The sequence below is a fragment of the Schistocerca piceifrons genome, chromosome 7, assembly GCF_021461385.2.
Source record: "Schistocerca piceifrons isolate TAMUIC-IGC-003096 chromosome 7, iqSchPice1.1, whole genome shotgun sequence".
Taxonomy (NCBI): domain Eukaryota; kingdom Metazoa; phylum Arthropoda; class Insecta; order Orthoptera; family Acrididae; genus Schistocerca; species Schistocerca piceifrons.
Window position 1 is genome coordinate 134,530,547 of NC_060144.1, and position 19,131 is coordinate 134,549,677.

Consider the following 19,131-nt stretch of genomic DNA (forward strand, 5'->3'; position numbering starts at 1 on the left):
TCCCCCCAATCCATATTCACCTACTATGTTTCCTTCTCTCCCTTTTCCTACTGACGAATTCCAGTCACCCATGACTATTAAATTTTCGTCTCCCTTCACTACCTGAATAATTTCTTTTATCTCGTCATACATTTCATCTATTTCTTCATCATCTGCAGAGCTAGTTGGCATATAAACTTGTACTACTGTAGTAGGCACGGGCTTTGTGTCTATCTTGGCCACAATAATGCGTTCACTATGCTGTTTGTAGTAGCTAACCCGCACTCCTATTTTTTTTATTCATTATTAAACCTACTCCTGCATTACCCCTATTTGATTTTGTATTTATAACCCTGTAATCACCTGACCAAAAGTCTTGTTCCTCCTGCCACCGAACTTCACTAATTCCCACTAAATCTAACTTTAACCTATCCATTTCCCTTTTTAAATTTTCTAACCTACCTGCCCGATTAAGGGATCTGACATTCCACGCTCCGATCCGTAGAACGCCAGTTTTCTTTCTCCTGATAACGACGTCCTCTTGAGTAGTCCCCGCCCGGAGATCCGAATGGGGGACTATTTTACCTCCGGAATATTTTACCCAAGAGGACGCCATCATCATTTAATCATACAGTAAAGCTGCCTGTCCTCGGGAAAAATTACGGCTGTAGTTTCCCCTTGCTTTCAGCCGTTCGCAGTACCAGCACAGCAAGGCCATTTTGGTTAATGTTACTAGGCCAGATCAGTCAATCATCCAGACTGTTGCCCCTGCAACTACTGAAAAGGCTGCTGCCCCTCTTCAGGAACCACATGTTTGTCTGGCCTCTCAACAGATACCCCTCCGTTGTGGTTGCACCTACGGTACGGCCATCTGTATCGTTGAGGCACGCAAGCCTCCCCACCAACGGCAAGGTCCATGGTTCATGGGGGGAATTTAATTGGATAGATAAAAAATCTACTCACCAAGCAGTGGCAGAACACACATGTAAAAGAGGATTGTAATTAGGCAAGCTTTCAGAGCCAGTGGCTCCTTCTTCAGACAGAAGGGTTGAAGGGGAAGGAAGAGGATTGGAGAGGTGTAGGAAAATTGCTAGATTTAGGAAAGTCACCCAGAACTGTGGGTCAGGGGAGACTTAACACAGGATGAGAAGGAAAGACTGATTGTTGGCGACTGCATCAGACAAGATTTGAAAACCTGAGAGCTTAAAGGTGGAGGACAAGGTGACAGGCAAGACAGAAATTGCTGCTTTAACATCATGCATGAGTTAATAAGAGTGAAAAACTAAGTGCATTGTACGTAACAGGGGTGAGAGCGGCTGATAAAAAATAGACAGGTAAGACAATGAAAGATGTAGAAACCAGAAATGGGGTGAAGAAAAGAGTAATTACTGTGAAGAAACGCTGAGGTGGAAGAAATTAATGTAAATTAAGGCCAGGTGAGTGGCGAAAACCAAGGACATATTGTAGCGCTAGTTCCCACTTGCAGAGTTCTTAGAAAATGGTGTCTGGGGGAAGAATCCACGTGGCACATGTGGTGAAACAGGCACCGCAGTTGCGGTTGTCTTGTTGCCTGTATACACCCTCTGCCTGTGCCCATTCATCCTAATTGATAATTTGGTGGTAGCCATTCTGATGTAAAAAGCCGAATAATGTTTACGTAATAGCTGGTATATGTATGACATGTCATTTCACAGTAACTTTTCTTTTCTTCACTCCATTTTAGTTTTCTACATTTTTCATTGTCTTACCCACCTATTTTTCACCGCTCCCCCTCCCATCTCTGTTACATACAATGTACTTAGCTTTTAACTCTCATTAACTCATGTATGATGGCTAAGCTACCCTATCTTCCACCTTTCAGCCCTCAGGTTTTCAAATCTCATCCAATACAGTCCCTAACAATGTCCTTCCTTCTCACCCCGTGCTAAGTCTGTCCTGACCTGCGGTTATGGGTGACTTTCCCAAAATCTACCCCTTTTCCTAGGCCTCTCTAGTCCTTTTTCTTCATGCTCTTCCCCTTCAACCCTTCTGTCTGAAGGAGCCACTGGCTCCAAAAGCTTGCCTAATTACAACCCTCTTTTATGCGTGTGTTCTGCTGCCGCTTGGTGAGGAGATTTTTTTATCTATCCAGTTAAATTATTTTGTCAAAGATTATTTTTGTTGTTATAATGACATCTACTGTTACATTGAGAGCCACACTGTGCTATTAGTGATGTCGTCTCACGGTCTTGCCGGCCAAAGTGGCCGAGCGGTTAAAGGCGCTACAGTCTGGAACCGCACGACCGCTACGGTCACAGGTTCGAATCCTGCCTCGGGCATGGATGTGTGTGATGTCCTTAGGTTAGTTAGGTTTAAGTAGTTCTAAGTTCTAGGGGACTTACGACCACAGCAGTTGAGTCCCATAGTGCTCAGAGCCATTTTCTCATGGTCTCCACAGTGTGGTATTATCACAGTGTCCGGTCACGTTGGAAGCCACTCAGCGGTATTCTCACAGTGCTTACGTCACAATCCCTTTATACAGGTACTACAGAGCAGTAGCTTATGAAATCTTCTGGCTGGGCATATCTTATGTAGCTCGGTTGCAGCAGTAAAGTCCACTACTTTCTTCCCAGAGATCACACCTAACCATATACAGGGTGACAATTCTTGAACTATAAGAGAAAAAAAAGTAAGTTGTTTACAAATTAAGGCGTGCACACACTTTATTCAACATGTATTCAGATTTAGGTTATGACATTTTTGATATGCTTGCCTTCGTTGGCAATGACGTGGCGCAGACGAATAACGAAATACTGTATGACACGCTGAAGTGTCGGAGTATTGATGCTGTTGATGACCTCCTGAATGGCTGTTTTCGGCTCAGAAAATTGTTTGCGGTTATTGCTGTTCACCTTGTCTGTAATATAGCTCCACAAAAATTAGTCGCATGTGTTCAGATCTGGAGACTATGACAACCAGTCCCCTGCCAGTGGCCTCTGGGTAACCCAGAGCCAAAAAGCAGTCCCCAAAGTGCACCTCTAGAACATCAAATACCCTCCTGCTTCAATAGGGTTGAGCTCCATCTTGCATAAACCACATTTTGTTGAAATAACAGTCACTTTGGATGTGGTGTTGTGGTCTTCAGTCCAGAGACTGGTTCGATGCAGCTCTCCATGCTACTCTGTCCTGTGCAAGCTTCTTCATCTCCCAGTACCTACTGCATCCTACATCCTTCTGAATCTGCTTAGTGTATTCATCTCTTGGTCTCCCTCTACAATTTTTACCTGCCATGCTGCCCTCCAATACTAAATTGGTGATCCCTTGATGCCTCAGAATATACCATACCAACCAATCCCTTCTTCAAGTCAAGTTGTGCCACAAATTTCTCTTCTCTCCAATTCTATTCAATACCTCCTCATTAGTTATGTGATCTACCCATCTAATCTTCAGCATTCTTCTGTAGAACCACATTTCGAAAGCTTCTATCCTCTTCTTGTCTAAACTATTTATTGTCCACATTTCACTTCCATACATGGCTACACTCCATACAAATACTTTCAGAAACGATTTCCTGACTCTTGAATCTATACTCGATATTAACAAATTTCTCTTATTCAGAAACACTTTCCTTGCCATTGCCAATCCACATTTTATATCCTCTCTGCTTTGACCATCATCAGTTATTTTGCTCCCCAAATAGCAAAACTTATTTACTATTTTAAGCGTCCCATTTCATAATGTAATTCCCGCAGCATCACCTGACTTAATTCGACTACATTCCATTATCCTCGTTTTGCTTTTGTTGATGTTCATCTTATATCCTCCTTTCAAGACACTGTCCATTCCATTCAGCTGCTCTTCCAGGTCCTTTGCTGTCTCTGACAGAATTACAATGTCATCGGCGAACCTCAAAGTTTTTATTTCTTCTCCATGGATTTTAATTCCTACTCTGAATTTTTCTTTTGTTTCCTTTACTGCTTGCTCAATATACAGATTGAATAACATCGGGGAGAGGCTACAACCCTGTCTCACTCTCTTCCCAACCACTGCTTCCCTTTTATGCCCCTCGACTCTTATAACTGCCATCTGGTTTCTTTACAAATTGTAAATAGCTTTTCACTCCCTGTATTTTACCCATGCCACCTTCAGAATTTGAAAGAGAATATTCCAGTCAACATTGTCAAAAGCTTTCTCTAAGTCTACTAATGCTAGAAATGTAGGTTTGCCTTTCCTTAATCTATTTTCTAAGATAAGTCGTAGGATCAGTATTGCCTCACGTGTTCCAACATTTCTACGGAATCCAAACTGATCTTCCCCGAGGTTGACTTCTACCAGTTTTTCCATTCGTCTGTAAACAATTCGTGTTAGTATTTTGCAGCCATGACTTATTAAACCAATAGTTCAGTAATTTTCACATCTGTCAACACCTGCTTTCTTTGGGATTGGAATTATTATATTCTTCTTGAAGTCTGAGGGTATTTCGCCTGTCTCATACATCTTGCTCACTAGATGATAGAGTTTTGTTAGGCCTGGCTCTCCCAACGCTGTCAGTAGTTCTAATGGAATGTTGTCTACTCCCAGGGCCTTGTTTCGACTTAGGTCTTTCAGTGCTCTGTCAAACTCTTCATGCAGTATGATATCTCCTAGTTGATCTTCTACATCCTCTTCCATTTCTATAATATTGTCCTCAAGAATGTCGCCCTTGTATAGACCCTCTATATACTCCTTCCACCTTTCTGCTTTCCCTTCTTTGCTTAGAACTGGGTTTCCATCTGAGTTATTGATATTCATGCAAGTGGTTCTCTTTTCTCCAAAGGTCTCTTTAGTTTCCCTGTAGGCAGTATCTATCTTACCCCAAGTGATTTGCACCTCTACTTTCTTACATTTGACCTCTAGCCATCCCTGCTTAGCCATTTTGCACTTCCTGTCGATCTCATTTTTGAGATGTTTGTATTCCTTTTTGCCTGCTTCATTTACTGCATTTTCATATTTTTTCCTTTCATCACTTAAATTCAATATCTCTTCTATTTCTATTAGCCCTCGTCTTTTTATCTATTTGATTCTCTGCTACCTTCACTATTTCATCTCTCAAAACTACCCATTCTTCTTCTACTGTATTTCTGTCCCCCATTCTTGTCAATCGTTCCCTGAAGCTGTCTACAACCTCTGGTTCTTTCAGTTTATCCAGGTCCCATCTCCTCAAATTCCCACCTTACTGCAGTTTCATCAATTTTAATCTACAGTTCATAACCAATAGATTGTGGTCAGAGTCATCACTGCCCCTGGAAATATCTTAAAGTTTAAAACTTGGTTCCTGAATCTCCGTCTTACCATTATATAATCTATTTGAGACCTTCCAGTATCTCCAGACTTCTTCCATGTATACAACCTTTTTTTTATGATTCTTCACCCTAGTGTTAGCTATGATTAAGTTATGCTCTGTGCAAAATTCTACCAGGTGGCTTCCTTTTTCATTCCTTACTCCCATTCAATATTCACCTACTACATTTCCTTCTCTTCCTTTTCCTACTATTGAGTTCCAGTCACCCATGACTATTAAATTTTCGTCTCCCTTCACTACCTGAATAATTTCTTTTATCTCATCATACATTTTATCAATCTCTTTGTCACCTGCGGAGCTAGTTGGCATATAAATCTGTACTACTGTGGTAGGCGTGGGCTTCGTATCTATCGTGGCCAGTCAAATTGTGGGCACTGAATAGTATTTATACTTCAAAACATTTTTCTTTTAAATGTAATTGCATAACTTAATTCAAAAATTCTCTTTATTCATTGATTTCACTTACTATGCCAACCAAAGATCACTGCTAACCTCAAGATAAGTGAGTGCAATAATCTCTGGCTAGTATGTTATTAACTCAAAAAAAAAAAGGCAGTAAATTATTATCTCCATAATTTTTTATCACTTTATCCGCTTCCTGAATAAGAAAATTAATCAATTATCATGCACCCTGCCTTGTCCCTACTCTCCAGAATATTTCAGAACAAGAGGTTAACACCAAAATAAAACTTTAGTTGCAAAGAAAAAGGCACCATTTACAACAACAAAACGCGGTGCACAGACGAGCGTCTGCCAACAGGAAAATGTGCCAGAGACCTTAGGATGAAGATAATGCAATAGTTTGTGACAACAAACTGCTTTCAGTGAGCATGATGTCATAATTGTTTACATTTTAAATAAATTGCAAGAACATATTTCGAATGGTGTTTTAAGAAGCATTAATTTCAAAGTGAATTTCCTGTTACACAAGACGAATTACATAATGTGTGAGAATGTACAATGAATTTCTTAAGTCACGGAGTGTTTGACTCTCATTCAGAACTTAACAGTTTGAGGATGAGCCATGTAGAAAAATGTTGGGCCCAGGAGACTAGCCATTTATGGTAATATTTAAAATTTTACTGGCACATTTGTGTTTTATATGTCTTAAAGGATAACACATGCTAAAAAGACCAAGCTTCAAGCCTAGTTTTTCATGTTTATTTTAGCTCTTCAGTAGACTACAAATTCTGCAATAACATTGGCAAAAAGGATAATTATCCAGATTGAGATTTTCACTCTGCAGCAGTGTGTGTCCTGATATGAAACTTCCTGGCAGATTAAAACTGTGTGCCGGACCAAGACTCGAACTCGGGACCTTTGCCTTTCGCGGGCAAGTGCTCTACCATCTGAGCTACCTAAGCACGACTCACGCCCCGTCCTCACAGCTTTACTTCTGCCACTACCTCGTCTCCTACCTTCCAGACTTTACAGAAGCTCTCCTGTGAACCTTGCAGAACTAGCACTCCTGAAAGAAAGGATATTGTGGAGACTTGGCTTAGCCACAGCCTTGGGGATGTTTCCAGAATGAGATTTTCACTCTGCAGCGGGGTGTGCACCGATATGAAACTTCCTGGCAGATTAAAACTGTGTGCTGGACCGAGACTCGAACTTCATATTAGTGCACACTCCACTGCAGAGTGAAAATCTCATTCTGGAAACATCCCCAAGGAATTAAAAGTTTTAAATCTCAGAGGGAAAGTACAGGTGGTTATAATCAAACTTTTCATATTGAACACATTATAACATGAAAACTAATTACTGTATGAGTTCGAAACTTTGTAGCATTAATGTGCAGGGTATGAGGTGCATCATTTCCATGTGTCACAATGCCACTGTCCACTTCTAACTATGGCCACCAGTTGCCATGATCAGTCATCATGATTCATAGTCACACACACCTAGCAGGACATCATTGGTGAAGCTCTATAATCAAAACAACAGCAATGCTGCAGCGGTACATCAAGAATATTGCCATCTGAAAGGATTATGGAAGGGTCCTCTTTCTCCACCTACTGTGTGGAGCACGATGTAGTAGTTCAAATCAACTGGAGAACTGGGTGTCCCTCCAGGAAGAGGCTGATGACCATTTGCACCACAGGTGATTGATGAAACCGCTGTTGCTACAGCAGACAACACTGTGCATAATTCCTGATCATGAGGCAGTGCGCGTGCTGTGTCACAACAGTTGAACATCCCATGGTCCACTGAACGGAAAGTTCTTCAAACCATTCTGAAATGATTGTAAACATAGGTTTCTGTGGCTGTTGTCACAGTCAATAAAATTCTTCTGGGTTTGAGGCCACATTGTCAACTATAAAATTCCGACCTTTCAACAACTGTTGCAAGATGCCTTCTTCAGGGTGTATTGCTAACTGCTGAATGAGAACTAGTTTGGTTACTTATATACTATGGTGGAGTGCTGTCATTGGATATGAAGGTGAGGAAGAAGGATATTAGGTGTTCTTTTATTGGTCTTTGCATTGTGTGTTGTCATTTGCGGAAATAGGCGTTTTCCATAGGAGTTTCCTTTATTGCTTGCCACTGGTGGAAATTGGTGAATAGGAGACTGAGCAGCAACTGCAATGTAGGGTTGTTTACTAACTACTTAGTATCAGCTAGGGCGCGTCAGCACACTGTGTACCCTCCACTGCTGTGCCCTACTGCACGCCTGTTGCTTTGCAAGAGCTGTCCTTCCACAAGATGCTGGAAGTCAGTGCCTGTCTTCTCTATTCATGTTGTCTGGTTGCTTGGCCATTTCTATAGCCTTTTTAATCTTCTTCCTCAAACTAAACAGCTGTTTCGCCAGTACGTGGGCCTCTCGAAATTCGATATTCATCTTGTACTGTTCCTGATGTTCTATCACCGTTGATTTGTTGTATTGTTTGAGATGGATATATCTCTCATGTTCAGATAACCTTGTGCTTCTTGGACACCCAGTCTCACCTACATACACCAGTCCACATTCGCACTCGATTTCATAAACTCCAGCAGCATGAAACATGTCAGTTGTATCATTTGTTGAGCACAGAACGTCTTTCCTTTCGTTGTTGCTATGAAAAATCGGCTTAATACCTGCCTGATGTAGAATTTTGCCCAGACGTTCAGTAACCCCTTGTACATATGGTAGCAGGGTGGTGTTCCTTGCTTTGTTCTGCATTTCCTTGTTGCCCACCTCCTTCGGGGCCATAGTTTTATATATCGTCGTCATGTCATAGGCATTAGCTCCAAAAATTGACCTGTGGTTCTGTAGTTGAGCTTTGTGATTGTGTTCATCGCTGATACTGTAGGCTCTCTTAGTTAAAGTTTGCAGGGCTGATTTCTTTTGCGTAGGATGGTGGTGGGAGGATGTGTGCAGGTACCTGTCTGTGTTGGTGGGCTTCCTATAAACTCTGTGTCTGAGCTTCCTGTCAGACTCGGGTAAACTTCCACATCGGGAAAAGGCCATACCCCGTATTTTACTATCTCCATGGTAAGGTTAATTCTGCTGTGCTGCTGATTGAGATGTTGCTGGAAGTTCTGAAGCTCTTCTTCTCCATGTGGCCAGATGACGAAGGTGTCATCAACATATCACAGCCAGCATTCTGGGCATAATGGTGCATACTGGAGTGCTGTTTCTTCGAACGCTTGCATAAAAATGTCTGCTGTGACAGGCGATAGAAGGGAACCCATAGATACACCGCCCATCTGCTCATACAAATCCCCTTTCCACCTGAAATACGTTGTCTTCAAACGGTGGTGTACCAGCTCGCAGATGTCAGTTGCTTTGTGTTCCTCTAAGATGTTCATGGTGTCCATCACAGTTACATTTGTGAATAAAGACTTCATGTCAAAACTGACCAATAGATCGTTACCCGAGACATGCTTTTCTTTCAGAAATGCTAAAAAGTGGGCGGAGTCCTTGACATTTGAATCTGTGTGCCTTACTAGACATGTACGCTTTGGAGCCTTTTCTTTTGCTAGTTTGTAGGTCGGTGAGTTAAAACTACTCACTATCGACCATGAAGGAAAGACTTCTTTGTGGACCTGTGGTACACCATATATTCTTGGTGCCTATGGCAATTGTGGAATGAGTCTTAATTGACGGTTCTCAAATGGTCCTGTACAAGATCCATATCATACAGCAGCTTGCACCACAGGACGCACAACATGGTTTTGACTTTGCTCTCCACTTTCTGATGAGGACTGGCCCTGGACCATCCTATGAACAGACGAAGCTCATTTTCTTCTGATGGTTAGATGGACGCAGATAATTGATGAGTGTGAGGATCTTCACCTCCAGTCACTGTGAGTGAAGTTCCTCTGAATGGTGAATGTGTTACTGTATGGTGTGGCTTCATGGCTACATTCATCATTGACCCACTCTTCTTTGAACAGGTTGGTGCTCAAGAACCAAAGACATGCAGTGTGACAGGCCATCTTTCCTGTGATAAGCTTCACTAGCATGTCTTACCCAACCTGCAGGAGAGAGACACATTGAACTCACCAGTTTTCATGCAAGATTGGATCCCACCACACATCGCTCATGAAGTTCACCTGCTTCTCTGAAACACATTTGGAAACAATCGAATTGTCAGCCGATCATTTCCAAATGCTGGCCAGCATGATCACCTGATTTCACTCCCTGTGGTTTCTGGTTGTGGGGTTACCTGAAGGACAAGGTTTCCCAAGCAGACATTCACACATGTGCTGATTTGAAGCACAGCATATCAAGAGAGGTAGCCAGCATATGTACAGACGTGCTTCATTCTGCTGTGTGGAATGCAGTCGTCTCTTTCAGACTCATCTGGACACTGATGGGCACCATATAGAGCCCCTTTCGTAGCAGTATGGTACCGGTATGTAATGGTGCAATGAACCATTGCAGCACGTAAAAATTGTTTCAATTTGATTGATTGTGCTTTATTTATCTTCACCGTGTCCTTGACATTAATGCTGCCAAGTTTGGTACTCATTCAATAATTAGTTTCTGTGTTATAACATGTTAAATAGGATAAATTTAATTATGACCATCCAGTGTATTGTCAATTAACACAGGAAAAGATCTACTTTCGCCTGGGGTATAGTGTATTTTCACTCAGGAAAAAGTGTATTTTTAATCTGACCATCTGCAAAATTTTTCGTCTTGTTTGCATATACACCATGACTTTAATATACATGTGTCAGCAAGTGTGCCTATCTCAGAACTGAACATAAATCGTTTCATTTAACATTTTGATACAGTTTTGCATTGATTTAAAAACACAGACCGTAGCATCTGAGGGAAGTTTGCGGCATCTTCTTCTTGTGTGTGATCTTTGTCTGTCTGAAGTCTATGTCCAGTGACAAAACATTTTGTACAAGGTTGAAGATCCCTTTGACTGTGACTTTGGTGCTATGCTGCTCATGAAACATTAAAAACAAACAAGTGAACACATTTTTACTTCTAAGAAAAATTAAAATCATACATGTAAGTGTTGCATTTGTTTTTTAATACTTAAAATCGATAAGCTCAGATGTGTATGTACTGTATGTCATTGCTGCAATAACTGATACAGAAAAACACCCTGCATCATCACTCCGACCTCCGGAAAGACAAGTTTCAGTTCAGAAGAAATGTATGAATATATGAGGCCACACTACCTTCCTACTTATGTTAGAAGATAGACTGAAGAAAGGAAAACCTACATTTATAGCAGTTGTAGATTTAGAGAAAGCTTTCGAAAATAGCAAAACAAAGGTTTTAATAAAATGTACAACACTCAAATATAAATATAAGTGTTACGGAATCTTTCCTTGAAGATATTGGTATGAATTGTAGCTTTGTAAATTTGTAAAATGTGGGCAATAATCAACTCAGACAAGAAAAGAATAGAAGCTTTTAAAATGTGATACTATAAGGTGTACAACTTTGCTTCCGCTGTTTGCCGATAGGTGGTGACAACGGTAGGTAGCGATCGAAAGAAACAGATCGCAGACGTCAGGAAATTAGCTTGGACCACGGTCAACATTACCTCATTCAAACATTAGTCAATTTGTGTCTGCGTCATAAAGTTGTTCTTGATTGAAAATGTCAGTTTATGAGCCTAATTCTTGTCATTTGCATGAGGTGTTACTGTTTTGTTTCAATATGAAGAAAACAGCGGCTGAGTCTCATCGAATACTCTCAAGTACATATGGTAATGGTGCTATTAGTGAAATAATGTGTCGTGAGTGGTTTCAACACTTCAAGAAAGGTGACTTTGATATAGTAGACCATCATACTGGTGGAAGAGAGAATGTTTTCGAAGATGCAGAATTGGAGACATTGCTGAGTGAAGACCCGCGTCAAACTCAAGAAGAATTGGCATGATTAGTGGCAGTGACACAGCAAGCCATTTCAAAATGTCTCAAGGCTATGGGCCTGACTCAGAAAGAAGGAACTTTGGTCCGATGTGAGCTGAAACCAAGAAACGTTGAACGGTGTTTGTGAACAGTTGCTTCAGAGGCAAAAATGGAAGGGATTTCTGCATCGCATTGTGACTGGGGACAAAAAGTGGGTTCATTACGATAATCCTAAACGCAAAAAATCATGGGGATATCCCTGCCCCGTCGATGGCCAAACCGAATATTCACGGCTCCTAGATTATGCTCTACATTTGGTGGGACCAGCTCAGCTTCGTGTACTATGAGGTGTTAAAACCAAGTGAAACAATCACAGGTGCTCATTATCAAACACAATTAATGCACTTGAACAGAGCATTAAAAGGCAAACTGCCGCAATACAGCGAGGGGCATGATAAAGTGACTTTGCAGCACGACAACGCTCGACCCCACGTTGCAAAAGAGGTCAAAACGTATTTGGAAACGTTAAAATGGGAAATCGTACCCCACCCACTGTATTCTCCAGACATTGCTCCCTCTGACTATCACCTGTTTAGATCAGTGACGCATGGCCTGGCTGACCAACACTTCCGATCTCATGAAGAAGTCACAAATTGGATCAATTCGTGGATCGCTTCAAAAGATGAACAATTTTTTTGACGCTGGATTTGTACACTGCCCGAAAGAGGGGAGAAAGTAGTGGCCAGCGATGGAAAATACTTTGAATGATACATGTGTAACCAATTTGTTTCATTAAAGCCTCAAATGTTGGGGAAAAACGGCGGAAGCAAAGTTGTACATCTTCTACATAGGAACGTTGAACATGAGACAAGTAGGTTAATTAATAATGAGGGTGGTACTGAATTGAATTGAGAGAAAACACTTGGTTTGATGCACTTCTTGATGAAAAGAAGGGATCAGTCGATAGGACACATACAAGTATCAGAGAATTTTGAATTTGGTGCTGGAAGAAAGTGTGAGGGGTAAAAATGGTGAAGGGAGACCTGGGCTTGAATATAGTAAGCAGGTTCAAATGGATGTAGGCTGTGATAGTTTTGTAGATATGAAGAGGTTTGCACCGGATAGATATCGTGGAGAGCTGCATCAAGCCAGTTTCTGGACTCAAAACCACAGCAGCAGCATGCTAAGAAAATTAGTAGCACATTATACATGAAAATTCAAGGGTCTAGTGAGGAAGACATAATCACAAGCTGATAACATTGGGTGTACGGAGATCTCAATAAGTTAGCCAAATTAAAAATAGCAACAGTGTCAAGAAAATTCGAAATTCAACAAATAAAAGGGAAAAGGCTGAAACATATTTACTGTGCATAATGCAAAATAGAAAGAAGAATTAATAGCACGGTGAAAATGTAGTGGAAGTGTGTACTGCTGCTTGGAAAAATCATTAGAGAAAGCAAGTGAACCTTTACATTGCTTTGCCGATTTGAGGTGTCCTATTTGTTTTCCTTTTAAAATTATTCACACTTACTCTGTATTCTATATTCATAAATTGTCCGCAAAACCTCACTATTATTAAATAGCAATTTAAAAAAGAAAGATAGTTGCTGCTGTGGGATATTCACAAGGTGAAAATGGGTACTAGTTGCACACTGCGCATACTGGAAGTGCATTGGCTGCTCGGACAAGCCCCACCTCCTTCTCCCATGCCAACCAGCTTACAGCTGATAAAAGAAGCAAACATGTAATAAGGTAAGGCATGCATAGGTGACATGAAAGTTGATGGCAAGTTGCTGGAAGAACCAGGTACCAGTAAAGTCTCTTCACTCATTTTCGTAAAAAGTATTGACAGTCACTAGGGACAACACCACACATGAATCAACACTATTCACACAGTGGCTGCTTATTGCTATGGTGCATAATACTGTTATGTAGATAATGTTGGCAGGAATCGTAAACATTCCGGAGCAGCCCATAGTCAGCCGAATTTCACCGACCTGAGAAGGGCGAAGTAAAAGTGTATGGTTAGTGTAAAGGTATGTTAATGCTGAAAGTTTCTGCAAAAATATTTGAGAAATATACTACAAAGGAAATGCAAGGCATGTGAAAGTTTCTGCTGTGGTGTAAACAAAGCCAAGGGAGCCTCAGTTGTTATATGCAGCAGGAAATTGGCCTGTGGTGCCAAAATAAAACATATTTCCTTCTGGCCCTATTTTATATGACATAGATAAAGGCCATCTACAGATTTTGTAATTAGAACTGTATGCTGACTTCTACCATGTCAAAATGGGCTTGCCAGAATCATTGTGTGTGTGGGGGGAGGGGGGGGGGGATCATAGTTTAAGGGTACTGTTTTTGTGGAACATCTGCATGTCCATCACATAGTTTTCCATTTATGCCTGCCTGAGGATGCTTTCTTGTCACCTCAGAAACAGAGATGCCATCCGTGCCAGTAGAATGTCTGTAAGAAAGTGTACCTTTATATTTACATTTAACATGTCTGGGGTGAAGTGAGGTCCTGCAGCCCCATTTACTATGATGCCAAGTTATACATAGCTGCGTACCTGATGATGTAAGCATGGATTTCTGTTTCCCAATGGTACATGTTATGTATATTTATACTACTGTGGTTAGTAAATGTTGCTTCATTGGTAAAGAGAACACTCCAAAAACATATCATCTGTCATACATTGAAGAGCAAACCAATGAAATTCTATACAAAATAAAAACATGTCCTTAGAATGCTGATGTAATGACAGATGAAAAGGATGGTATTTAAATCTTGTGATAAACATAAAGACATTTGTCTGGCTGATTCCACATTGATTGGCGTGTGTCACACCATGTGGATTGATAAGCTTTGTAGCCAGAGCAGCTTCTTCCAGTGCTATGACAGTCACAGTCTTCGTCCTCGACTTCTTTTTGATGTTCAAGCTGCACATTCACACTAGTTTCTTAATAATTCATGAAAATGCTTGACACGTCAGTCGGTAGTGATCACAGTAGATATCTCAATGATGCTGTACTGTTCTGACAGCATTTCTTTGACATTCACCATAGTTATACAAGTACCGTGTCTAACTTCTCTTAATTGGTGTGCATGTCTGCAGGTCAGGAAAATTGAAACAAAAGTGAGCTGTCAATAGACGACACATTTCCTCCTAGTTTTGCAGAAGACAATTGAACAGTCACAAGATGGAGCCTGGCATGGGAGTTCCTCTTTGTGCTGTTTACGGCTGTGATGGCTGATTCCAGCCACCTTGCCTTTCAATTTTAGCACAATTCTTGGCTACCCTCAAAATAAATGTCAACACTTACAGTAATCCAAACAGACAAGTGAAAAAAAGAAGAAAAATCAGGTCACAAATGGTTGGGTCTGACAGATCCATTGTTTTGTTTACGTTCCAGAATAAGTAAGACCAAATGTTCTTGAGAAATAGCCTGTTTGAAATATTCAGTTCTGTGTTTGTTTTGTATAGTACAGATGCCTTTATATCAACAATGTCCAAAAGTGCATAAAATGTGCACAATGGCCAGTGTATTGTGTGCCTTCCAACACTACACTTATCAGCCAGAACATTATGACCACCTACCTAATAGCTGGTATGTCCACCTTTGGCACAGTTAGCAGCAGCAGTGTGTCATGGCATGAAAGCAGTGATGCGTGGGTAGGTCATTGGAGGGAGTTGGCACCACTTCTGCACACTGCACAAAAAAGTTACCTAATTCCCGTAAGTTCTGGTGGGTGGGGGGGTGGGGGCAGCACATCAATTGGAGCTCACCATTGTGTTCTTTGAACCCCTCCATCACACTTGGCCTTATGACATGGCGCCACGCCATCAGAAAGACATGATCGTCATGAAGAGGAATGCATGGTCTGCAACAAATGTACAATACTCCTTGGCCATCACGGTATCTTGCAGAAGCTCCACTGGACTCATGGGTGCCACATGAATGTTACCCAGAACATAATGGGGCCACCGCCAGCTTGTCTCCATCCCACAGTATAGGTGTTGAGAAGGTGTTCCCCTTGTCGCCTGTCCTGTTTTACCAGTCTGCCCAGCCTACAAGTTCAGACACCTGTAATGAGGGATGGCCACCAAGCCCCATGATGTCTGGATGTGATTTTAGCTTGGTTTCGCCAAGTGTTGAAGAAACTCACCACAGCACTCCTTCAAGCCCTGACAAGTCATCCAGTTTCCAAAATACTTGTGCTGAGCCTCTGGGACATCACGCTCTGCCCTTGCTCAAACTCGGATACATCGCGCACATTCCCCATTCTAAACTTGGACAGCACACTCACTGATACTATGTGCACCATGCGTGTGTCTGACTAGCAGTCATTCCACACCAGATGGTGGTGCTATCACCTGGACAGGCTTATTTCGTTAGGTCAGTGGCTGTGATGCTCTAGTTGATCAGTGTATATCCTGGACATGTTGCATCAACTGCAGCCACTCCATTCTTTGTTGAATTATAGACTGTATCTGACTTCCTCAGGTTACGTGTTTCTTCATTGATTTTATAGTTTGTATGCATTGATGACACAAAAATACATGTCAATATAACAAGAAAATTGGATAAACAGAAAAAGCTAACATAAACAGACGGGCTGGGTCTCTCAGACCAAGAACATGTTTCTTCCCATGTCAACAATCAGCTGGAAAAGAAAGAAAAGAGGAATGGTGAAACAAGCAGTGACCACTTGGAACTTTAAATGAAACCTAGAATGAATGACTTTATGATTAGTAGTGTACTGTTGTGGATATTTTCAAAGCAAAATCCACCTGTCTGAAAGACCCAGCCTGTCTGTTCAATATTAACAAGCATTACAAAACTATACACATCTTCTCACAAACTTTTGAGTGGCATTAAAGATACAAGGTACTTGTTCCAATAAAAAAATAAAAAGAAAATGTAGTATAGTACTTCATTAGATACAAGAATTAAGACAATTAATGATGCAAAGAAAGACTTCCTCCTCTGCATTCTATAATTTGCTGAAAATCATTTTCTGATATATTGAACCAATCTGGAAATTAATGCAACATATATCATTTTAAATTACTATTTACTAATTGTGAGATTTGGCAGATTTCTATATGTATAAAAATGCAGAATAGGTCTGACAAATTTAAAAAGGAAAACTGAAAGGAAATCCTGAAATTGCCAAAGCAATCCAATAGTTCTCTTGCATCATCTTATGCCATTATGGTACTCTTTCTTACTGTTTTCCAGCATACTCTTTCAATATGTTTCAGCCTTTTTTTTTATCCTTCTGCTTTTTTTTTCTTACATTTGTTATACAACTCGATCTGTGTCTCTGTATAATGAGAGGATTTTGAAAGAGGAATATAAGCTTGCAAACTGGTCTAGTGAAATCTTAATTCATACGATAATTATAACAATATAAATACAAATGTTTGATTTTTGTTAGGTGAAAGTGTAGAGACAACCACAGCTAGTGGTGGCCAGTTGGACATAATGGCTCAACAGCTGAAGTTCATAGCCTGCCTGAAAATCCTTATGGAAGAGCTTTCAACATTGGCAACAGGATTTGAAGTTGATGGTGGGCAGCTTCGTTATCAGCTTTACGTATGGCTCGAGCGTGAAGTTGAGGCATTGCGTCAGCTGTGTAACTACAGTTTTGGTGATCCAGATCTGACAGGTTCTGGTAAGCTGTTACCGTTAATGATACTTACAGTAACAACCTGCATGTAAGTTACTGAGTGCTATATTTTTATCTCACCTGAAGATTTATTGCTGATTGTATTAAGGCAAACCCCCAAGCCCCAACTTGCTTTGGTAGATAACAAAAGACCTGAATAAAATCTTACATTTCCATTTCTGATGTTAATATGTCATAGACTTCAGCAGAAAATGAAGATTTATCATGAAATTTACAACTGTGAATTGTAAGGTCGTGTTATCACATTTTATTCCAAAATTATATTTATCAAAGGCCAAAACAGTCTATAAAATTTCTTGATGCTTTTTTCAGTTACAGAGTACTGAAGCTTGTTTGTATTTCTCAGCTATGGGTTACACAGTAAAGCATTTTGCTTGTGTTTCACTAGTGTTGTTTGCTATAAACAATTAAATTCACCATTATTAGCTAGACGATTAATAAATTTAACATAAAAGCTTTACCTCATGTTATGAATTGTGAAATTTACTAACCATTAAATGTTTTTGGAATGTGATTCTATTAGTTGTACCTTCAGTTACTACTCCTGTCAGTTATGAGAGCTTTCATACTCCTTTGCTTATTAATTTAGGACCTTGCTAAAACACAGATTAACTGTACAGGTGCATTTCACATGCACAATCCATTCCTTCCCACTGAATGCTGTTTACCCTTTATATGTTGCATGGTATGAATATAGATGAGGGCATAATCGAAGCGACCCAAGATATACGGGAACATAATTCAACTCCAACAATGATGCGTCCTGGGGAAAAACCTACACTTCATGAAATCCTAATGGCTGAGAAGATGGATTTTGAAGCTAAGGTGCAACGAGCTGCGAAAAGAAAAAAATGGTTGAAAGGTAATATGACACTAAATGAATCAAAATTTCTCAGGAAAGACAAATCTTCAAAACATTCAGAGAAATTCTCATTTTTTTAGTAAGAGGAAGTCAAAAATTTAGATTTGCTTTGTTAATTATATACTTAACAAAGTAAGAAGACTCTATGCTGGCACTTAATTTTGACTAAGAAAACTACTAGTAAAGTGTCTATATATACTTATTTCTGAAAATTAGTATTTGTGTGCTTATGGACAAGAATTTTGTGGAGTTGGAGTAAGTTGAGCAATGATGAAAATATAAACTAGTGTTGTTACTAATATTATCTGACAAAAAGTCACTAAAATGTGCTATTATCTTTACTTTTTGACTTCCAGTTGCTTTATGAAAAGTGGACAGCACTGTGGTATTGTCTTGTACGTTTGATTTACTTGTTTCTGACAAACTTAAGTTACCATTTAGCTGACAAAATACTCTGTTGCTTACCATACCACAAGTAAGTGATTTAGCCTGTTGTACATGAGCAATTTATTTACGTGTCAGATCTTCTGACAATGAATTACAACAGTAAATTGCTTTGCAATGACATCGCAAGATGTAAAATGACTGTGATTGTGTAAAACACATGAATTGTATATTATAAATAAATTTTAATTATTTCATTGTTCATAAATAGACATCATGTGTGGGCGGGGGGGGGGGGGGGGGGGGGGGGGGCATCAAAAGTAAAAGAAGGCCTGTAAGAAAGTATCAATCTGCAAATTTTTATTCATGCAGGATGAAACCTCCTACTTTGGTGCAACCCAAATGTTTGTGTCATGTAGCCAGATTTTATTTCCATTTCTTGACAAGAGATTTCTGTTAGTAATGTTAGTGCACTTTTGCATAGCAAGTAAATTGTTATTTTAGAAGAAACCCTTTTGCTATCCTTTGTTTTCGAATTACATCTGCACTCCAGATCTCTACTTATGTAAAAGTAGCTGTGAAATTGAAAGAAAC

The 19,131-nt window shown here is 40.2% G+C and overlaps 1 protein-coding gene across 1 annotated transcript in view; it reads left to right on the plus strand.

Moving 5' to 3' along the window:
• The window catches only part of LOC124804706 (dmX-like protein 2), a 327,684-nt gene that overhangs the window by 184,220 nt on the left and 124,333 nt on the right, over window positions 1-19,131 (plus strand). Inside the window, exons 41-42 of the mRNA XM_047264965.1 lie at window positions 17,040-17,276; window positions 17,989-18,153. Of these exons, the coding sequence (XP_047120921.1) occupies window positions 17,040-17,276; window positions 17,989-18,153 (402 nt within the window). The remainder of the gene's footprint in view (window positions 1-17,039; window positions 17,277-17,988; window positions 18,154-19,131) is intronic.